At 50.2% G+C, this 24,239-nt stretch overlaps 1 protein-coding gene across 1 annotated transcript; it reads left to right on the top strand.

Annotated features, from left to right (window-relative positions):
- Nucleotides 1-337: 337 nt before the first annotated feature.
- LOC133362273 (uncharacterized) lies at nucleotides 338-1,717 on the top strand. Its single transcript, XM_061581200.1, has one exon. The coding sequence runs from the start codon at nucleotides 338-340 to the stop codon at nucleotides 1,715-1,717; it is 1,380 nt and encodes a 459-aa protein (XP_061437184.1).
- Nucleotides 1,718-24,239: the final 22,522 nt, after the last annotated feature.

A 24,239-nucleotide genomic window follows, 5' to 3' on the forward strand; every position in this document is an offset into this window, starting at 1 on the left:
TGATGTTTTACCTACACGGTGACTTTACCGAAAAAACCTAAGAATATGAATCCTTGCAGTCACGAAAGCTTCAAATCTAGAATTGCAGAGAGTTGTACCTGTAAATATCCGCCCCGAGGCCAATACAGTCTTTTGATTTGGAGTGCTTTTTGAAACGTGAGGTTTGCCTGAACTGGAATTGTGTAAAGTGTTGTGCATTTTTGATGCGAAGCTCTGTGCGCGTGTTTTTTTTTCACGTAAATGTAATTACAGGCCAGCGACATCAGACTTTTCGTCCTGAGACGGCGGGCTAGAGATTTGATCCAGACGTCTTGTCTCCGTGCACGCCTCGACGACGATGATGAAGCTACGCCCCCCGGTCCTGTTCCTCTCGCTGCTGCCCACCGTCTTCTTGCTGCTGAGCGTCGCGTACAAGTTCCGCAGGACTGGCTCGCTCGTTCGCGACGACCGCCACGCGCTCAGCAACTCGTCCGTCTTGACGCCAAAGCCGGGCTCCGCTTCAGCTAAGATCGACCGCGTGACGCTGTGCGGGCAACGGGGAGCGCTGCAAGACACGTCCATCGTGCGCGTGCCTCACACCAACACATTCCTGGTGTCGGCGTACCACGACCTGCGCGAGGGCGGTCGGAGCACGCGTGTCATCGGCATCGCCAACCGGTACGAGCCGGACGCGCTCTCGTGCCGCTTCTGCTGCCGGGGGCGCTCGGGGATCGTGACGGTCACCGCCAGCACCTACATCCACTCGGATCACTTCGACTTCCCGTACGGCGCGGCCGACTTCCTGTGCACGGAGCCGCCGGGCTGTGCGCCGCGACACGTGTCCGTCCGGCGGGCGCGCGCAACACCGGGCGAGGAAGAGGCTGAGTGGGTGTTCATGCCCGTGCGAAATCGGCTCCGCGCGCCCCGAACCTTCACGCGGGAATTCAGCGTCTGCATCTCGACGCTCTTCGGCAACTACGGCAACGCGCTGCAGTTCGTGCAGGCGATCGAGATGTACCGCATCTTGGGCGCGGGCCGCGTGACCGTGTACAACACGAGCTGCAGCTCCGAGCTGAACAGAGTGCTCCTCTACTACGTCGAGACGGGCCTCGTCGAGGTCGTCCAGTGGCCCATCGCGGACTACGTGCGAGTGTCCAAAGGGTGGCACTACCCCGAGCACCCGGGCGAGCTGCACTACTACGGCCAGATAGCGGCGCTCAACGACTGCGTGTATCGGCACATGTACAGCACGCGCTACCTGGTCCTCACGGACATAGACGAAGTGATCGTCCCGTTGAAGCACGCCGACTGGAAGGACCTCGTACGGCACTTGAACGACAGGTACGGAGCCGAGATTTACTTGTTCGAAAACCACGTGTTTCCCGACACGGCGTCGGAAGAGTTTGGGTCGAAGTTCCAGGCGTGGGACGCCATCCCGGGCGTCAACATCATGCGCCGCATCAGACGGGAGCCGAACCAGCCGGAGGTCTTCAACCCGACCAAGATGATCGTGAACCCGCGCGCGGTGCTGCAGACTTCGGTGCACAGTGCGCTCAACGCGCTGGGCATCTCGGAGACGGTGCCCGGAGACACGGCCATCATGCACCACTACCGAGCGGCCAAGCGGCCCGACCTGCCGCTCGAGTCGTTGGTCGTGGACCTGACGCTGTGGAGATACAATGCCACTCTGATCAGGAACGTCAACAAGGTCCTTAACCGGGTCTTCTGGAACGTGTAGGCACAACGGGCGGCGGCGGCGTTGATTGTCGTCTTGCGTCCTTTGCGGTCTTGCAATTTAAATTTCGATTTAAAGTTTTCGTGACTGCAGGGATTCATCTTCTTGGTTCTTTCGGTAAAGTCATCACGTAGAAGGGAAGTAATAAAATAATAAAAATAAAACATAATAAAATTTCGATTTAAAGCTTTCGTGACTGCAGGGATTCATCTTCTTGGTTCTTTCGGTAAGTCACGTAGAAGGGAAGTAATAAAATAATAAAATAATGAAAAAAAACATAATAAAATAATTCTCACGACGTTTCGGCCACAAAGCAAGCAGCCGTCCTCAGGTGAAGAATGAGACACTGCCAAGCTAGGAGCTTATATATGCGATTTAAGTTAATCACTGGCGTTTGTGAGTTCTCCGTTTGAGAATGTGGCCAACGTGTTGAGGGGTAGAGTGGCGACGGGATGTCACACTCGCCTCGCGAAAAGTGACATCATGTCCCCTCGAGTATTTGAGGGGGGGGTGACCGGTGACGTGGACGAGGTTTTCGCCAGGAGCCGGGTTCGTGAGCGGTGGGGAAGCGGGGACCCAGGGTAGCGGAGAAATAGCAGCAAGTTCGGGGGCTACTTTACCCCGCTGTGGGTAGACCCCGTTAGTCTGGGAGGCGTAGGGAACCCCCCGTGTACCCTTTCCCCTGGGGAGATTGAGCTTATCCAAAGTCTTGTATTATCCCTTCCCCGAAAAGCTAGGCGGAAGTTCCTAGTAACCCGTTTGGCGTCAGCCCCTGCAACGACTGTCTTCGTGTCGTCCTTGCCAACGCAACAAACGTACGGGACGTATTTAATTGCTGATCTGATGATTGCGTTTGCAGTTAAAATTTGTCGAAAGTGTCGGGACGTGCAAGATATTGTTTCTGTATATTTTAAACCTCTTTGAATATTTGTGATACTGCCGTCCAAACTGTAATTGGTGGTTTGAGGGAAATGTGATTGAGAGATGCCAACACTTTGTATTCTTGTGGACATTCATAAACACGGTTGTTAAAAAATTAACCCGTAAAAACAAAGTTTTTCACTATAAATCCTTTACATGCGTGGCATCGGTTTTATTTTATTATTCATTTCTGTTTTTCTCGAGTAAGAGTTTCATTTTGATCACATTGGTATTTTAAATAAAATATGAAAAAACATTTTTTTCCTAAAAAGTGGAAAACTTTGGAATTTTTGTTTCACTAAAAGCAATTGTTACGCACAACGAGTCTGTGTGCAAAATGTCAGCTCGATTGGATCACGGGAAGTGGGTTAAAAAACGACCTAAAGATTTGCACGGTCCTAAGCAAGCAAGTGAACTTATTATAAAGGATTTAAAAAATTAACCCGTAAAAACAAAGTTTTTCACTATAAATCCTTTATATGCGTGGCGGCGGTTTTATTTTATTATTCATTTCAGTTTTTTCTTGAGTAAGAGTTTCGTTTTTATCACATTGGTATTTTAAATAAAATATGAAAACAAATTTTTTTCCTAAAAAGTGGAAAATTTTGGAATTTTTTTTCACGAACATCAATTGTCTCGCACAACGAGTCTGTGTGCAAAATGTCAGCTCGATTGGATCACGGGAAGTGGGTTAAAAAACGAGCGAAAGATTTGCACGGTCGTAAGCAAGCAAGCAAGCGAACTTAATATAAAGGATTTAATATTTAACGGATCACTGTCCCCCCCCCCCCACTTTGAAACGTAACGACCAATCAGATCGCTGCCCCCCCCCCCCCCACTTTGACACGTGACGACCAATCAGATCGCTGCCCCCCCCCCCCCCACTTTGACACGTGACGACCAATCAGATCGCTGCCCTCCCCCCCCCCCCCACTTTGACACGTGACGACCAATCAGATCGCTGCCCCCCCCCCCACTTTGACACGTGACGACCAATCAGATCGCTGCCCCTCCCCCCCCCCCCCACTTTGACACGTGACGACCAATCAGATCGCTGCCCTCCCCCCCCCCACTTTGACACGTGACGACCATTCAGATCGCTGCCCCTCCCCCCCCCCCACTTTGACACGTGACGACCAATCAAATCGCTGCCCTCCCCCCCCCACTTTGACACGTGATGACCAATCAGATCGCTGCCCCTCCCCCCCCCCACTTTGGCACGTGGCGACCAATCAGATCGCTGCCCTCCCCCCCCCCCACTTTGACACGTGACGACCAATCAGATCGCTGCCCCTCCCCCCCCCCCCACTTTGACACGTGACGACCAATCAGATCGCTGCCTCCCCCCACTTTGACACGTGACGACCAATCAGATCGCTGCCCCCTCCCCCCCCCCCCCCACTTTGACACGTGACGACCAATCAGATCGCTGCCCCCCTCCCCTCCCCCCACTTTGACACGTGACGACCAATCAGATCGCTGTCCCCCCCCCCCCCCACTTTGACACGTGACGACCAATCAGATCGCTGCCCCCTCCCCCCCCCACTTTGACACGTGACGACCAATCAGATCGCTGCCCCTCTCCCCTCCCCCCACTTTGACACGTGACGACCAATCAGATCGCTGCCCCCCCTCCCCCCCCACTTTGACACGTGGCGACCAATCAGATCGCTGCCCCCCCCCACTTTGACACGTGGCCGCCACCATTTTTATTGCACAACGCTGAACGCACGTGCGTCTGTGTGCATCTGTGTGCGTGCGTGAGTGAGTGTTCAGTTTAATTCTAATTGTTTTAATAATCATTAAAGTTCGCGAGTGTCAAGGTAAGGTACGTTCACTTGTTTTTATAAAAAACATTTTCTCAAGAGAAGCGTTGTTGCTGTTGTTGTTGCTGTTGTTGCTGCTGTTGTTGTTGCTGTTGTTGCTGCTGTTGTTGCTGCTGTTGCTGTTGTTGCTGTTGCTGCTGCTGTTGTTGCTGTTGTTGTTGCTGTTGTTGCTGTTGTTGTTGTGAAATGACCCCGTACACCCTGAGGCCTTGCCTAGACTAGGAGAGGGATTAAAAGAAAAGAAATTACATTTTAATAAATCAATTAATTAAAAAAAAAATTTAATATTTTTTAATTGATTTAAATTTAATTTATTTCGTATCTAAATTTTAATAAATCAATTAGCTTAAAATTTTATTTACATTTTTTAAAATTAATTTAAATTTAATTTATTTCATATCAAAATTTTAATACATTTAATATAATTAATTTAAAGTCAATTTTATTTAAATTACATTTATTTTATAAACCTACGTGCTCAATTAAATTAAATTTTAATTAATGTTATTTTACACCTAAGTGGCTTTACCGAAAGAACCAAAGAGTATAGGTCATTAAGCATTGACCAGCGTGGTGAAGTATGGACATTACGCATTGACCAGCGTGGTGAAGTGTGGTCATTACACATTGGTGGTGAAGTATGGTCATTACACAGCGTGGTGAAGTGTGGTCACTACACAGTGACCAGCGTGGTGAAATATGGTCATTACACATTGGTGGTGAAGTATGGTCATTACACAGTGACCAGCGTGGTGAAGTATGGTCATTAATTTCCCCGTGTGTTGGAGACATTTCATCCACTAGTGGATGGACACAACTGCAGCGCTGTAAACTATAATCAACTTGTAGACGTTTAGATAAGCTGGGAGAGGAATGCAAGTCATTTTAACCGTTCTTGGTGGTTCTTTCGGTAAAGTCATCACGTAGAAGGGAAATAATAAAATAATAAAAATTAAAACATAATAAAATAATTCTCACGACGTTTCAGCCACAACGCAAGCAGCCGTCCTCAGGTGAAGAACAGGTCTTAGGCCGTAAGGTGAACTAGGAAAAAGTGGCTAGAAAATGATTTTCGTTCCCACACCTGGGAACTACTTTTTAAATGATTTTTTTCATAGACAAAACCATTTTCGACTTTATGTTAAAAGTTCTCCGCAAAATACCCTGCAGTTTTTTTTCAAAATCCATAAATGTATATAATTGTGAATTGGAAAAAACGAAAATCTTATGCTGCTGGTTTTGTTTGTAACTTTATTTATATACATTTTAGCAACACCAAATATCTCTCAAACTGACACTTATATATGTACCTAAACACTTGAGACAGGTTTTGGTGCATTATATACTCAAGTGTGAACGTAGACCATGAAATATGGCAAATTTGTAGAAAATATGCTTCAACTTCACGGATTGGCACTAAGCAAAATTAAACATAAACATTTTAAATTTAGCAAAACTGTGATGTTTTGTACATCAAAATTTTCAGTAGGTACTGTGTAATCACAGAAAGATACAAATATAAGCACACTTTGCTCCAAGTTGGCTGAAATGACTCGAAATGCTACACTGTCCCCTTGTTTTGGAATGCTGCCAAAAAGAAATACAATTCTACCACAGATTCTTTACAGCTCAAAATCGCCTTAAATTATAACACAGCGCATATTTACTCATCGGTATCATCCATATTACTATCAGAGCCATCATCCCATGTAGGTCTTCTGTTTCCTGTGAAACATTTGCACAATTTTGGCACCGACATAAATCAGTACAAGACAGTCTTGTAGACATACAGGAACATCTTCCAGTCTCACATTTGCTATGCTTGCAACTGCAGTGGACTGCCTGCAACACACTTTCAGGGGCAGGATTTCTAGTCATCCAGGTCACTGTTCACTCACCATCCTCGAGGTGCCATCCATTGCCAATGGGTGAAGGGGCACACATTATACCTTTCAGAGAATGTCTCATTATGGCTGCTTGGTAGTTTGCCCTTTTGCAGTGTTGGTACAGGGCGTCACTTGTAAGGGGCATGGATAGTTCTGGAAAAGCTGACGATGCCAGCACTGCCTAAAGGATATGACACAGTTCCCAAGGAGTAAGACAGAATTTCCCGCAGGTCAATTTTTCTACTTTGACCTATGACGAGTAATCTGGAGAATAGTTTCTTGTCGGCACGTAGAATCACTTCCTTGCCTGCTGCAGATTTCTTCTTTGTCTTTGCTTGGTCACTAAAGGTCTTCAGTTTTTGTGTTTTGATGGGAGCAAATATGTCAACTGATGGTGATAACAGTCTTTGGTCCATAAACTCTTTGACAGCATTTTCCCCCTTTTTCCGGAGCTGCGAGCAAATCCCACATGATTTCTTCAGCTGCTACTGTCCCAGAGCTAAGACACACAATGCCATCTTGGTGTGTGTCAAAAGGATTCAGCATGGAATCTAGGGTGGAAATTATTCTGGTCACAGACCTTTCATCAGCATTAATTCGTGTGCTGTCAAGGTCTTTTCGTTTCCTTATATCGGGAGATTTACCTGCCATTGCCTCACATTGTCTTGCTATGGCAGCCCTTTCATGTTGCGACAATATCCAGCGATATACTGCAGCCCGATTATGTGTTAACCTTGTCCAACCACCCTTTGTCTTAGAATCTCTGTTGCATGTTTGCTCAATGGCCTGGTCGCAAGCAATCGAGGCAAATCCATGGACACTTTGACGTTGGACAGTCCACTGGCCTTTAACACTGAGCTCACTGTGGCAAGAAGGATGTGTGAGGGGCAAATTGATCATTTCCAGCCAGTAAGAAGATACATACCTAGCATAATTTACTCGATCGTACGCAAAAAACCATGCCATCAAGCGCACTGTTGACAGGTGAAGCTGCCAATCCGATTCTCGTGTTGCTCTCACAAATAGAAGGAGTATCTGTACCATGTCGATGTATGAACTCCAGACGGCAAACGTTGGCTTTTCTGCATGTCTTCTTTTAACAAAGTCTTCATATTTCGGACATATTTTGTCAAATATCTCATTTGCACACAAAACAACCATTGTTCTGTCTGGGAATGCACATTTGATCTCATTGATGACATCCAGACACTCATATCTCTCCTCTTGTGGCAGAGAATCTAAGAAGGTGAGAAGTCTCATGTGTTGCAGACTCTCCTACAGAAGTTTGTGTGCCCTCATGCTGCGGTTGTAATGATGACCACTGATCACTCCATTGATGGATCCTGGGGCAACAACTTTGGACTAAATGACTATGTCTTGCAGTCCTGCATCTCCAAACCTTTTTCCTAGAATGCTCAGGTAGGACATGCATGTGTGAAATTCACCTAGTCTAATCGCTTTACGCTGAGTAAAGTCATCATCTTTCCAGCGGATTTGCTGAGCTTTGGCATATATATCTTTTTCAAAAACTAACACTATATGGTCCAGTTCTAGCTGATTATAAATTTGGACACTTCGCTTCAGAATTGTGTTTACTGTTGACATCTCTGTCGGTGAAGCCTCAATGACTGGAAGATAATACAGTGCTGACTTTTGCAGAGTGCCATCACCTTGAAGTAATGTATGTAAACCTGTCCAGCTTGGTATTGTGCATCTTTCAGCATCTATGGACTTTACAAAAACATATGCCAGTTCAGTTTGTACAGCAGACACCGTGTTCAATTTGTATGTGTCCGCCTGTAATGGAACACTTTCCTGATGAAACAAGTTATGTGGTCCTTGCCTATTAGACTGATGGTACTGTTCGACAGGGATGCTAGGGGGTACTTTCAATGAGGGTTTTCCCTTCTGTAGTGGTTGTCTGTTTGTTGTTGACACAGGTTCAACTACAGAACTTTGCAGCATAATCCCATTTGTGTGGTGGGTAGTTCTACGACCTGACAGTGTCTCCTCCGCAAAGTCAATATTGTCCCACACAAGTACTGTAGGAACCTTCTTTGAGAATCCCTTTGGTATTTTGTCTCTGCCTCTACTAGTTGAAGTTGGGCAAGGCTAGTGTCTAGACTGACAACTGTGTCCCATGCTGCACAATGTCCTAGTCTATTTACAAGTGACACAATTTGTGATGAACCTGTTAAATGGCGAACCGTTAGACCAAGACACAATGATTTAGGGGTCTGCCTCCGACCCTTAGATGCAAGATACACAATGTCTTGACAGATACATATCACTTTTAGGTTCAAATCATCTGGAATATCAACATAATGGGCCAGTGTTGGTTCCTCAGTTGCACCAATAATCCAGGAAATCAGATTGTACAGTTCAATTGGAACGACAGATTTTGCCTCACTCACATTTAGCTCATCTGATGTGGGTAGCCACGGGCATTTCATACCGGGAGAGTCACACAGAAGCATCTTTAATATTAATGCCGCACTGTAAAGTGTCCTCGTGTCCTCTGCAGTATTGATGGAGGCCATTGAACTTGGTCTTTGTGGACCAGCTTTTGCACTAACCCTGTTTTCAGTCATTTCGCTAGTTACCTCAGTTGACTCTGTTGTTTCTGTACTTGATGGATGAGGTAGCCTGTCTATCAGCTTATCTGCAGACAATGTCTCAACGAAAACCATCTCACTTATGTTGCGCTTCTTGAGGGAGTGAAACACCAGCTGGGGGAAATCACGGGCCAACCTCCTACTTTTTTAATGTGAAAATGTGAGGGAATTATTCATTAATATTTATTAATATAAAATATTGCGAACTCACTGTTCTTCTGAGGTCACAGTAACTGATGCACTAGACTTTGTCAAGAACCTGGTGTACTGTCTATAACAGGACTTGTGGTATCGCACCTCCAGAGACACACAGTCTTTGTCTCGAATATGCACAAGAATGCTAGTGTCTTCCTTCATTTCAGCAGCTTTCAGCAAATTGCCTGTAAATAAATAAATAAAACTTATTCAACTAATAAAAAACTGTGTTAAGAGTTAAACAATATTGAGTGTTCTGGCTGTAGCTGTATGCAAAACAATGCAAATCTGTCTCTGACTGTAAAATAAACATTACATAAATTATGTAATTGTAATTGAAAGTTAGCCATGGTACCCAGCATATGGGAATACAAGTTCAAATGTGTGTTTGTGTGTGTTTTGTTTTTACCTACGTGCTGACGTTTCTGCCTGTGAAAGATGGTCCTTCTGGCGTTTGCCTCCCACAGTAATGTACTTGTCCGTTTTCTTACAAATTATGCCCAAGGCAGAAAGCACAGGACCAGCACAAGCTACTGGCAGGCCGGTCCTGGACCTAAGTTTTTTTGCGGGACAATCAACTGCAGCGATACTAACGTTACTACCCGATGGCACAGACTGGCTTTGATCTTGAGCATCAGGACGCTGTGTGGCCCGTTTCTCGGCCGCATCCAAGCGCTTTTTGTCAATGAAACGCCTGTAGCAAGTGGAGTGAAACCCAGCGTCTTCGGGAACATTGTCAAACTCGATTTCTAGACAATGTTTGTATGTTTCTGCTATTCTCCGATTCTCACCTTGCAAAAAAAGCCACCGTTTGACGCAGTTTCTGAATGTATCCCACTGTGTCCGTGTAAAATCCTTTGTTTCTTCTTTCTTTATGGATGTGAGATGCATGTAGCATTGTTTAAAATACTTTTTACGGACTTTTGAAGGAGGTCTGGCCGTAATTTCCTCCTCTTCACTACTCGACATTGACCACAAGGGCGCAGACATCTTGGACTAATGTTTACCTCTCGTCCCAAAAAGCAGCCACCTTATTGGTCTAGCGGGAAGCACGTGACGCAAAGCCTAATCACTGATGATCAAAATATTATTACGCGAGGAAAGAAATATTGCCGACTTTAAACAATAATAAAAAATAAACTGCAGGAATAGACATGGAGAACTTTTATTTTCACGGCCAACAGCAATAGATCTTTTTATTAGAATGAAAAGAATTTAGTGCCCCATATATGGGAACGGGATTAAACGTAAAACGTCTTCACCTTACGGCCTATCTGTCATTCAGACTGATGATGAATGATGATGATGATGACGATGACAGACCTGTGCAGTTCGATGAACGTGATGATGAATGTTGACGATGATGGTGTTACTGCTGCACAGGTATAATGAGGCCTTTAAATCAGTTTGAAAAATGCACTGAGGCCGCGAAACTTGAACCGCGATGTGGCGAGGGATTACTGTATTTGCGAAAGGACCTAAAAGGATTCATAACGTGTTTGGGTTTAGATCGCCGCGTTATTTATAAATGTGTCGTAACCCTCCACCACCCGACACGGCCAATCAGTAAAAAAGTGTCACATTGACAAAAGACAAAATAGTTCACTGCTTTAGCCCCCACACCGGTGTGTGTTGAAGCCACAGCATTTACAATTTGAGTACCAGCGAAACGTCGTACTACTCAAATTGTAAACGTTGTGGTTTCACGCTTCAACACACACCGGTGTGGGGGCTAAAGCAGCGAACTATTTTGTCTTTTGTCAACGTGACACTTTTTAAACCGATTGGCCGTGTCGGGTGGTGGAGGGTTACGACACATTTATAAATAACGCGGCGATCTAACACCCAAAAACGTTGATTGTGAATAATATTGGTCGCGAAAGCCTCTGCTACGTGTATAGTGTGAAACCTCTTCTTGCGCTTGCGAACAGAGATCGGCGCCCGAGTCAGCTCCCGGCCCGCCACGCGCAGAGGGCACGAGGCCTCGCGACGCCGCAAGCATCGAGCCGTGAGTCAAGGAGGAGGTCAAGGCGAGTCACAAGTAGGTCAATCGGGAGTAGACATTTGGGTGTTAGCGTAGGTCCGCCTTATCGACCCATACTGATGTAATGGGACATCGCAGGTAGCCGGTAATAAATCATGAAATAACTAATGGTGATCTTCTTGGTTCTTTCGGTAAAGTCACGTAGAAGGGAAGTAATAAAATAATAAAAATAAAACATAATAAAATAAAATAATTCTCACGGCTACAACGCAAGCAGCCGTCTTCATTCTTCACCTGAAGACGGCTGCTTGCGTTGTAGCCGAAACGTCGTGAGAATTATTTTATTTTATTATTGTTATATTTTTATTATTTTATTACTTCCCTTCTACGTGACTTTACCGAAAGAACCAAGAAGATGGATCCCTGCAGTCACGAAAGAAGCTTTAAATCGATAACTAATAGTGACCTCGTGTGGTCTCGTTGCATTTAGCAGCAGCGTTGGTTGAAATTTTCAAGTGCAGTAAAATTGTCACCCCTCCCCCCCCCCAAAAATACAAAAGTCTATGTTTATACTTTTTGCATCGTGTACAGTCTGGAAGCTACCCACGTGCCAAATTTCAAGTTTGTTGCATGTCGGGAAGTATGCTAAACATTTCGAACACACACACATATTCACAAATTTCCCTTTTTTAAATCCTTTATATTAAGTTCGCTTGCTTGCTTAGGACCGTGCAAATCTTTCGCTCGTTTTTTAACCCACTTCCCGTGATCCAATCGAGCTGACATTTTCCACACCGACTCGTTGTGCGTGACAATTAATTTTCGTGAAAAAAAATTCCAAAATTTTACACTTTTTAGGAAAAAATTAATTATATGTAATTACCAATTGCTTAATGGTGCAATGCAATCATCTGACCCATAGGTGGCAGCCATCTCAAGCCAGAGGAAGAGAGAGGACTCTAGCCGCCACGCATATAAAGGATTTATAGTGAAAAACTTTGTTTTTACGGGTTATACTTGTTATATACATAGACGAGCTTTACTACCCGGCTTCGCCCGGGACTTGAATTCTTGTCTTGGACTAATTCACGGCCTACGAGGAGGGTGGGGGGTGGGGATGCGTGACGTCAGCAGGCACACTGCATGACGCTGCCGCATTGCGGGTGACATGACAGACGTGACGTCACAGACGTGACGTCACCGCTCACTTGTGCGATATATGATATCCATTATTTTCCCCCCCGCCCCCCAAATAAAAAAGTTTATTTTTATACTTTTTACATTGTGTACCGTACGGACGCTAGCCTCGTGGCAAATGTAAAGTTTGTAGCCTAGCATATTTTTCGATTTAAAGCTTTCGTGACTGCAGGGATTCATCTTCTTGGTTCTTTCGGTAAAGTCACCACGTAGAAGGGAAGTAATAAAATAATAAAAATAAAACAATTCTCACGACGTTTCGGCCACAACGCAAGTAGCCGTCCTCAGGTGAAGAACAGGTCTGTCGGTAAAGTCACGTAGAATGGAAATAAGAAAATAATAAAACATAATAAAATCATTCTCACGACGTTTCGGCCACAACGCAAGCAGCCGTCCTCAGGTGAAACCAGGTCTGTCGAGGCGACAGCGTCTGAATGAAACAGCACACGAGCTTGGAGCATGTATATAAGCTGGGTTGGAAGGGGGGGGTGGAAAGGGGGCGCCTTGACAAAAGAATTTGCATATCAAGAGGAATCCAGCATACTTCCCTTCTACGTGACTTTGCCGAGTATATTGTATCCATTGTTCCCCCCCCGACCCACCAGCCGCTCATTTGTGCAGGACACACGGCGTGACGTCAGCAGGCACACTGCGTGACGCTGCCGCATGTGGGTGACATCACCGATGTGACGTCACCGCTCACTTGTCGTGCAAAATATATCCATTATTGTGCCCTAACCCCCAAAATACAAAAGTCTATTTTTATACTTTTTGCATTGTGTACAGTCTGGAAGCTACCCACGTGCCAAATTTCAAGTTTGTTGCATGTCGGGAAGTATGCTAAACATTTCGAACAGACACACACATTCACAAATTTTTCCTTTTTTATATCTATAGACGAGCTTTACTACCCGCCTTCGCCCGGGACTTGAATTCTTGTCTCGGACTAATTCACGGCCTACGCGCAGGGTTTGGGGGTGGGGGGATGCGTGACGTCAGCAGGCACACTAAGTGACGTTGCCGCATGCGGGTGACATGACAGATGTGACGTCACCGCTCACTTGTCGCGTAAAATATATCCATTATTGCGCCCCCCCCCCCGCCCCCCCAAAATACAAAAGTCTATTTTTATACTTTTAGCATTGTGTACAGTCTGGAAGCTATCCACATACCAAATTTCAAGTTTGTTGCATGTCGGGAAGTATGCTAAACGTTTTGAACCGACACACATTTCCCTTTTATACGTATAGATTAGTAATAAGTTGTTAATTTAACTACTTTAAAGTTGACAGATTGGAAATGTGAATAGCACTGGCTCACCACGGGGCTTATCGCGTGGTATCTGAGTACTTCTTTTGAAACGTAAACCCCGCAGTTTGTGAGTTAAATTCGTCGCAAATTGCGTCCACAGACACAGAGACACAGACAGACAAAAAATGACGTTTATAGGTAAGAATAAGAAAAACAATGAATCTACGTGTCGAGGAGAGAGAGACACGAGAGAGCCATGAGGTCACCTCGGGAGACGGGCAACGCGTCACCCTTAGTCACGTGACTGAAGGAGTGTGTGCGTGCCACGCGTGTGCGTGGTGCTGGCCACCCACCCCCTCGTGTACCGTTACAGCCTTCATAGGTGGTGCTGCTACTTGCTAGCAACGCTTGCCCCAACAGTCTGTTGAGGCTACACAGGGGACCTTTGTCTTTGTATCGCCACACAGGAGTCACGGAGCTTTTGAGCCCTGGGGGCATCCACAGCAGCCTGAGGCGGTGGCACTCACAGGTGAGACTCGGGGTTACGTGATTTCTAATTGATCGCCATCCATCAAATTTCGATGTAAAGCTTTCGTGACTGCAGGGATTCATCTTCTTGGTTCTTTCGGTAAAGTCACGTGACTTTACCGAAAGAACCAAGAAGGAGCCATCCATCAGTGAACCCATAGGTCACTCGACTTCCTCCTGCCAGTGAGCCTTTGACACTTCACGTGGCCTCAAAGTATACCTGGCACAGGCGCCATGGCGATGTCACCGTTGTCACTTATTGGAAAACGGCGGTTGTTGATGCCGGTGTTGACGGCGGTGATTGTCACGGCACAGGTGTGAGTGGCGCATAACTGCCCCGGGCAAGACGCTGCGGGCGGGGCCAGGAAGAGGAGCGCAATCGGAGTGCCGCGATGGAGAGAGAGAGGAGAGGGATGGATGGGGGAGGACAGAGAGGACCAAGGGGTGAGGGGGATAGACGAGGGGGAGATGGATGGGGTGAGATGAGAGAGCTCGTGAGACAGAGGGCAGTGAGAGAGATGGCCAGAATTGCGAGGGGCGGTGGAGAGGGTGGAGAGAGGCCGTGGAGACTGAGCGAGAATGTGGAGCGGGGGCGGCGGACGGTAAGAGAGCGGGAGATGCGGGGGAGGGAAGGGGCGGAAGGAGGCCGACGGTTGGAAGAGGGGGTCATGGGTCAGGAGGAGGAGCGGTGGGCTCGAGGAGAGCTTGCTCGATGGAGGGGAGAGAGAGACGGGTGCAGGGAACGAGGGGACGCGGGCCGGGCTTTGGGAGCGAGGGAGAACGTGAACCGGGAGGGACAAGAGAGGGAGGTGCGGGCGAGGGAGGGCGAGAGGGGTGGACGGGGGGTAGAGGGAGAGAGGCGGGGGGAGAGGGACCCGGCCAGGCAGAGGGGAGCGGGAGAGGCGGTTCGGGGAGTACAGAGGCAGGACATGGAGGGGGCTCGACTGAGGGCAGAGGGAGAGGTGCGAAGGCCGACAGACAGGGGAAGAGCGGAGGCCGACATTGTCAGAGGGGCCAATGGCCCGGGTGGAGAGCGGCAGATAAGAGAGAGAGCGGGAGAGATGCTGAGGTGGGAGCGAGAGGGGGCACGAAGGAGATATGACAGAGGGGCAGATTGGGAAGCAGGGAGGGAAAGAGCGGAGGCAGACAGAGTCAGAGCAGTCGGTGGCCAGGGTAGAGAGCGGCAGATAAGAGAGAGACCGGAATATATGCTAAGGTGGGAGAGAGAGCGGCGTGGAAGGAGGAGAGAGAGAGAGGTGGACGGAAGAGGTGAGAGAGAGGTGGCACGCAGGGGCGTGGAGGGGGCTGGAAGGTTAAGAGGCGGCAGAGAGGTAGAAGTGGCGATCGAGAGGGTTAGGCAATTCTTGGACAGAGCGTGGAGAGTGGCGGAGCCCGGGAGGGGTCGAGACTGGAGGGCGGAGGGGGAGGTGGTCGCGAGAGACAGAGGAGTCGCGGAGAGAGACAGACGGCAAAGAGAGATGGGGGAGGGGGGGCGGGAGGAGAGAAGGGGGAGAGGGGGGAGGGAGGGGACGGTTAATGCAAATGCTGCGGCATATGGCGAGAGAGAACCGCTTGGTGGGAGTGGTGGATAGGGTGCTGGGTATTGGGAACGGGGGGCGAAGGTGGGTGGACAGAGGGGGAGGGAGAGAGAGCGCCAAGAGCCCGGCTTGTCGTTGCATCGATGACCGCTGATAGATGATGTTTGCAGGGGGGGGGGGAGGAGAGAGCGAGCGGCACAGCGATTCGGGCTACACTGCACTAGCAACACGGCAGAGACCCCAGTTTGATTCCCGCTCCTGGCCAACAACGATGGTGATGATTGTCTGAACCGGTCCTGGGCCACCACCCTCCTCTAAGCGCCGACTCGGTTTCAAATGACCAGCGGTGTGTTTATGGACACGATTTGGAATTCAAACGAACGGTTGTTTGGGTTGCATTGTGTTCATTAAAGTTGCTTGCAATTCAAATACAGGTGTGTGCTGTTAATAATAATAATAGTACAATTTGTAACGCGCGCAAATTTGCAGACGTAGTGGCCGCAACTCAGAGGCGCGGAGCCAAGCTCAGGGTCGCTCAAAAGCACGTGATTGTAGAGGTGAGTTTTTAAGTGTCTCTTGAAGGAGGCGATTGAGGTGATGCTGCGAATGTGCAGAGGGATGATATCGTTCCAGACTGTTGGGGCTGCCACCGAGAAGCGGCGCGTAGACACGGTGACCATCCTGGATCTTGGTATCGAGAGGAGGTCGTGAGTCGCGCTGCGCAGGCATCTGCCGTGTGCCGAGCTGCAAGTTGTCAATAATGAAGAAAGATGGTTGTGATGGCAGACGATACAATTGTGGTGAGCAAGGCCTGAATCCTTACCCTGAGAGTGGCCACGTGGGGGAGAGGCTGCCACTCTGTACAGAGCTGGAGCGGTACCACCTGGATCTCTGTGGCATTCAGGAGATCCAGTGGACCGGCTCTGGACTCCAATCATCATGAGGGGTGCAGAGTCCTCCACTCGGGACAGGAGACTGCCAAACAACAAGAAGCGGCTCTTATTCTGAACAAAATAATGAACGGGGGCGTGGGAAGGTGGCGGCGAGGTGTGGGAAGCTGTAAGCCCCAGGCTACTTTGGGCTCGACTCCCCATCAACAGGAGGCAGGAAATGGTGGTGGTGGTGTTGGCTGCTTACGCCCCCAACCGAAGATGAACATCAGTGGAGGGATGCAAGCAAGCCCGAGGATTCAGATTCCTTCTATAACCTCCTGTCACAGGTGTTAGCTAAAAGTGGCCCCTCGGGATAGAGTCATCCTGTTGGGTAACTTCAATACCCGAGTTGCTCATGATGCTGGCACCTGGTCTGGAGTGATTGGAAGGCATGGGCCGGATCAACTCAATACCAACGGTAGCAGGCCGTTAGACTTCTGCGCAGCCTATGGGCTTGTAATTGCCAACATGCTGTTCTGGCATCTGTGCATCCAGACAACATCGTGGATTCATGCCGGCTCCAAGCAAGAACATCTGTTGGACTATAGCAATGGAGCAGTGAATGCAGGCCTGTGTCCTTGACACCAGAACCTACAGTGCGGCTGACGTCACTGACCCATTAGCTTTCTACATGTAAGATAACAAGCCATCTAAGACCCCATCCAAGTCCACAGCGGCCTAGTCTCAGCTAGCCGATCAAAGTTGCAAGCGAAAATTTCACCGTCGCACGCACCTGGGGTGCATGCGACCTGTCGACGCCCAGCCGCTCTCCCCTCGCGGACGCGTAGCCACTCGCCCCGCAAGTTTTGCGCGTGGCGGCCGTCCCGCCGATCGGCGGCGGCGGCTCCTCCGCTGCCCGACAGCCGCCACGGGCTTCGTAGCCGGAGTCCTGGAGCTGTGGGAGGGATGACCGTCTCGCCGTCCTCATCCCGACGACACTACAGGTGGGTTTTTACTGGTAGGAAAGAAGTGAACCAGCCTACAATAGATTATATCGTCCGTCCGTCCGTCCGATGTCCGATTAGGTGTAGCAACATCGCCCCCTACTGCAAAAACTTGGCAGGACCCTACAAAAACCTTTAGACTCAGTGAGGCTTTCCTGGCTAAACAAGTGTAACATTCCCTTATAATTCCCTGAGATAGTTTTTAATTAAAACATTTAAATTAACAATTAACTCACAGCGGCCTAAAGCCTACAGCTAGGCCTAAAGCCTAGAACTAGGCCTCAAACTCTCCCTTCGTATCGTACCCCCGCCATTTCATTTTAATATAGCCATTCATTTGTTCGTTCCTACCAGCCCAGCCCGCAGGGACCTGTTAACTAGTGACACACGAAATGTAGTGTCGTGCATCTTTGCTTCGTTCTCTCGCTTCGAGGCTTGCGTGTGGCGTGCGTCGCACACACACGCTCAGTCGTAGAACGAGGTGATGGCAGGAGGCACCGTCTTCCCCCTTGGTTGCTGTCGAGTTCACGTCACCACTCGGGGCCCCCCCCTCTCACGACCACACCGCCGCACGACCCGTCCCAGACGCGACCTTGTCCTACGTTGCACCGACGGCATCGACCGCGACAGCCAACTACTGCCTGGCCACGCAGTGATCGGGCGAAAGCGGGAGCGACGAGAGCAGCGACGACGACAGCGACGACGACAAGTCCGTTCAATTCCCCCTTAATTAAAACATGCTTAAGCTCATTCTCAGCAAGTTTACAATGTTCTAATCGGCCGTATTCTCTCCACGCTGACTTCACCCTCCTGCAATGCCACGTTTGGGTACACTGCTCTCGATGAAACTAAAATCTATCTCGGCAGTCGGAGAGAGAGCGCCACCAGCAGCGCCACCGAGCAAGGGTGTCAGCTGCCAGCGGACAAGCGGCGAGCGCTGTCGAGGACCTTGAAAGACAAGCGTCGTGCCGACTGTGCTCATCCGGCAGGGGAGAGCGCCGTGGGTTTGACCCACACGTACCGACCAGCACCAGCTGGGAACCAAGACAAGAGTGAGGAACGGCGACCAGCGGACAAGCCGTGGGTCGCTACTTGACGACGCAATCGTCGCGCCGATGATTCTCGCGCGCTAATTCTCTTTGTTGCTTGAAATTGTACTCGCTGTTGGGGGTACGTGTAGAGCGATCGTGCGTATCTTTGTGAGTCTTAACTATCGCACGTTTATTTGTGAGTCTCACCTTTCAGGCAGTGTGTAAAGCACGCTGGCTTTCATCGCGCATCCGATTACCGCTGTTGGCTACGTGCGGTGCAAAAGAAGTTCTACATCCACATATATACACACTGCACTTTACACTACACTACTATACACTACACTATATACTATACACTATACACTACACACTACTATACACTACACTACTATACACTACACTACTATACACTACACTATACACTACACTACTATACACTGCACTTTACACTACACTACTACTATACACTACACTACTATACACTACACACTACTATACACTACGCACTACTGTACACTACACTACTATACACTACACTACTATACACTACACACTACTATACACTTCACTACTATACACTACACTACTATACACTACACACTACTATACACTACGCACTACTGTACACTACACTACTATACACTATACACTACTATACACTACACCACTATACACTACACTACTATACACTACACTATACACTACACTACTATACACTGCACTTTACACTACACTACTACTATACACTACACTACTATACACTACGCACTACTGTACACTACACTACTATACACTACACACTACTATACACTACACTACTACTATACACTACACTACTATACACTACACACTACTACACACACTACACTACTATACACTACACTACTGTAGGGCTGTTTGTGTAGGGCTGTTTGCATAGGAGCTAACGGATAACAAACACAGTGGGCGGGGACTCCGTGAGTACACGGGGTGGTGCCCGCAACGACGTCCGCACCGGACGGCGTGAGGGGGGTTTCGATCCTCTAGGGGGGTACAAAAAGGGATGAGCCAGAGAGCTCGGGGTTGAGTCTTGGAGTAATTAAGGGAAGACGGAAGACCGGCCAGATAGGCCCTGGACTCCCCCTGGGACGCCGCCCTTGTAAGGGCAGCGCAGGCTGGAGCCAGTGGCGTGGTCCCGGAACCAGAGTTAGTCCTCTGGGACTCCGGGTACCGTAGCCCGACTGACCAGTGTCGGGCCAGACAGCCTCCCCTAGCCCGTTAGTGGAGGACTCGGGTAGGAAGGCTAGCTAGAGGTGTATTCCCAGTTATACGGGTGAGGGGGCCGATACACCCCTCCAGTGCTGTACGACATTGTGTAAATAAATACGTGTGCCTTACTACGGTGTCCAAGCGTCTTCAAGAGTACTTCATCTGGCGTCAGAAGAACCACGAACATGGACACGCGCCAATCAGCTCGGGCCAAAGTACAACAAATGGAAGACGCCGCCGAAATTGTCGAGCCCGAGATGGCTCAACAAGACAACGTGAAGCCGGGGCCGGACGCGTTCTTACCGGAGCGTCGGCATGAAGAGGAGCCGCGGACAGACGAGCTGAGGCTGGCTCACGAGAGGCTGGCTGAACTGCTCTACGCCGCTGCCGCCACGCTGGAAAACATCACGCGGCTGGGGGCTGGTGGTCCACCGCGGGGCGAGGGGAGCCGGCGTCCGGAGCGCCTTCCCGCCATTTCCGAAGATTCAAACTTTGAATTTCCCGCCATCGACGCGGCGACCGCTAGGGGCGTGGCCAACCTCACATCAGCGCCGAAGGAGAAGCGCTCTACGCTACCGATGGCGCTGCAGCTGCTGGCCGGGGTCTACGGGCCTTCCGCGGAGTGTAGGCAGCAGTTCTACGACCGCCAGCGGGGCGCGAAGGAGTCGCCGCTGGCATACAGAACAAGTTTCCTGGCGTTGGCCAAGACAGCCTTTCCTCGCATGGGCGAGGACGGGGTCGACGCCATGGTGACTGAGAAAATCCTCCTGCTGGCAGACGACCTGGACATCGCCGTCGTGGCACAGGAGGATACAGAGATGACTTCTCTACAAGCGGCGCGACTCCTCCACGCCAACCTGCTGTCGCAGCGGCGGAAGGCCAGCAGGGCAGCGGCTGGGCGTGCGGTGGCGGCAGCCACCCTCCCGGCGGAGGAGGTCTTCGCCGTCAACCATCGTCGGCAGCAGGGGACGGGAGCACGGCCGGGCCGGGATGGGTCGAGCCGCTTCGACCGTCCGTCATCGCCGCCGGCGCTCCCGCGCTGCTTCAACTGCGGCGTCCGGGGCCATGTCGCCTCGGGGTGCCGCTCTCCCCGACAGCGCGGGACGACGCCTCGCCAGGACGCCGGGCCTCCTCCTCCTCCCAAGCTCCATCAACATGATCCGGCGAGTCGCGACACCACACATGTTTGGCCAACACACACACCTGTCGCACACTCTCGCATCGCAACGAATGGGGGGACGACGTTGCATCGCGACGGGCCGGCGCGTACCACTGTGGGGACTCGAATCGAGCCCGGGCAGTGGTCCGCGTTGGCCCATCGCGTTGTGGCCGCATCGTCAGGGTCGTCGGCCGTCGTGGGACATATTGACGGGGTTGAGGTACGCATCCTGGTTGACACGGGGGCATCGGCGACCATTATTTCCGAATTGATTTACAACATTTTACCTGTCCAAAGCCGTCCCTTACTGCCAGTTAATGTCCCATTCTATGCGGCGAACGGGGGCTCCCTTGGCATCATTGGACAGATTCGAGCGCAAATTTGTATCGGGGATATCAAATTATCAGGCCCGATTTTTGTTTCCTCCTCGCTGGCGGTTCCGTGCCTGCTGGGGACGGACTTCTTGGGTAAAATGCCGATCCGTATTTTAATAGACCAGGGATGCATTGAGCTCCCGTCGGGACGGCGCATGGCGTTTTTACCCTCCCCTTCTGTGATTCGGACGGCGTTCGTAACTATACCAGCGTCCGTCGTTGAAACGGTTCGTGTGCCGCCGGGAGCTCAGATGTTAGTGCCTCTAAGACTTCGTCGGCCCTTCGCAGAGGGCATCGGGGCCCAGGGAATCCTGTTGGGACCGTCTAGGGCCGGGGTTAGTGGACCGCATTTGATTCCGGCCCTGACCGTCGTGAGGGGAGATGGGGACCCTTTCATCGCGGTCCTCAATGTGGGATCGCAACCTGTTGTAGTTCCTCGAGGGACGGTGCTTGCGCACGCGACGCCGATGCCCTGCGAGGAACTGGTTGCGAATCATGTCGGCACCGCCGCCCGACTGCACCCACATTCGGACAGCGATGACGGGTGGCTCGACGCGCTTTGTGCGGGATCGACGGACCTGTCAAATTCAGAGCGCCAACAGCTTAGAGCACTACTGCAGGAATTTTCCGACGTTTTTAGTCGGAATAAATACGATTTGGGTTGTACTCATCTGCTGCGTCACCATATTGACACGGGGTGACAGCGCGCCAATTCGCCAAAATCCGTTTCGGTTGAGTCCCGCCGAAAAGGACCATGTCAAATTGGCTGTTGATGACATGTTAGCCGCCGACATTATTTCTCCCTCTACCAGCCCTTGGGGAGCGCCGATCGTCCTGGTTAAAAAGCAGGACGGCTCGTTGCGGTTTTGCGTTGATTTTCGGCGCCTTAACAAAATTTCGGTTGCCGACGCATACCCGCTCCCACGGATGGACGAATCGCTGGACGCCTTGGCGGGAGCGCGATTCTTCTCCACGCTGGATTTACTTTCGGGATTCTGGCAGCTTCCTCTGGATGATGAATCGAAACCTAAAACTGCTTTCCGTACACCGCACGGCCTGTTCCAATTCAACCGGTTGCCGATGGGCTTACACTCAGCGCCGGCAACCTTCCAACGTTTGATGGAATTGGTTTTGGCTGGATTGCAATGGGAGTCGTGCCTGATTTATTTGGATGATGTTATTGTCTTCGCTAAAACTTTTGACGAACATCTCCAGAGGTTGCGGGCGGTTTTCCTAAAGATGCGGGCTGCTAATTTGAAGTTCAAGCCCCAAAAGTGTCATTTGTTACGCGATTCCGTGCGTTATTTGGGCCACATCGTAGGGCGCTCGGGTATTGCTACCGATCCCGCCAAAACGCAGTGTGTCAGCTCCTGGCCGACTCCCACCTCGGTGGGAGAGGTCAGGAGTTTCGTCGGCTTCGCGTCATATTACAGACGGTTCGTCGCCGACTTTGCAACAATTGCCAAACCCCTACACGCATTAATATCAAAAGGGGTTCGGTTCCACTGGGGTCAAGAGGAGGAGGCTGCTTTTTGCTCCCTTCGGGACGCCCTGGTAAAAGCTCCTCCCTTGATCTACCCCGATTTTTCAAAGCCGTTTCTGCTCGACACCGATGCGAGCAACACGGGTATTGGGGGCGTGCTTTCCCAGGTGGTTGACGGCGTCGAACGGGTGGTTGCGTACGGCAGTCGGGTGTTGTCTCAAGCAGAGCAAAGATATTGTGTCACCCGCAGAGAACTGTTGGCAATTGTCTATTTCATCCAACAGTATCGCCCATATCTGTACGGTCGGCGTTTCACCGTCCGCACAGATCATGCGGCACTGCAGTACGCCCTGCGAGTTCAACAGCCATCGGGACAATTGTCCCGATGGTTGGAGATCCTCCAGGATTTTGATTTCGACACCACATACCGTAAGGGCGTTCGCCACACCAACGCGGACGCTCTGTCGCGCATGCCAACCACCTCGGAATGTGCGTGCCTCCTGGGGTCGGGACGTTGCAAGCCAGCAGGGGACGTGTCGGTTCCGGGCCTTGCGGCCGCCGCCGACGGCGGGACAGTTGTTCCGAATTCTATTGAACAACAAGGGAAAGATTCCCTGCTGGGTTTGCACATTCAGGAATGGGGGCGCCTCCAGATGGAGGATACCTCCCTCCTCGCGTTGCGTCGTCGCGCCGGGGAGGCAGGGCGGGGATCGGGTGATGCCGACGCATGGGAAATGCACGCGGGGTTGCTGTTGCACTGGGACGGAAAATCCCACCGACACCGGCTGGTGGTCCCTTCGGGCTTACGGGGTAGGGTGGTGTGGGCTGCTCATTAGCGCCTCCTCCACCTGGGTACCCAAAAGACCCTCGCCTTGCTCCAGCGTGATTTCTTTTGGCAAGGCATGACAAGGGATGTCTCAGATCTGTTGGCTTCATGCCCGCGGTGTGCACAGCGAAAACCACCAGCACGAGAATCAAACCCGCCCTTGCAGTCTATCAGGGTCTCCAGAGTAAACGAACTTGTCGCGCTGGATATTCTGGGCCCATTCCCCGCCACCCCTAGGGGTAATAGATATTTGTTAACCGGGGTCGAGTACTTTACGCGCTGGCCTATGGCCTGGCCCCTGGCCAATCAGTCGGCAGCAGCCATCGTCGACGCCTTTGTCCAAGGCTATGTCATGGACAAAGGTGCCCCGGAGCGGCTGCTGACCGACCAGGGTAGAAATTTTTCCGGAAAACTCCTCCAACAGGTTTGTGAGCTCCTAGGAACGAAAAAGATTCGTACTTCCCCCTATCACCCGCAAACTGACGGGATGGTCGAGCGTCTGCATCGCACCATCTCGTCTATGTTATCACAGCAGGTTTCGGACTCACAGACTGATTGGGACTTGAAAATCCAAGGGGTCTTGGCAG

The sequence above is a fragment of the Lethenteron reissneri genome, unplaced genomic scaffold (genome assembly GCF_015708825.2).
Source record: "Lethenteron reissneri isolate LAM-NWPU_2019-01 unplaced genomic scaffold, ASM1570882v1 scaffold_1419, whole genome shotgun sequence".
Taxonomy (NCBI): Eukaryota; Metazoa; Chordata; class Hyperoartia; order Petromyzontiformes; family Petromyzontidae; genus Lethenteron; species Lethenteron reissneri.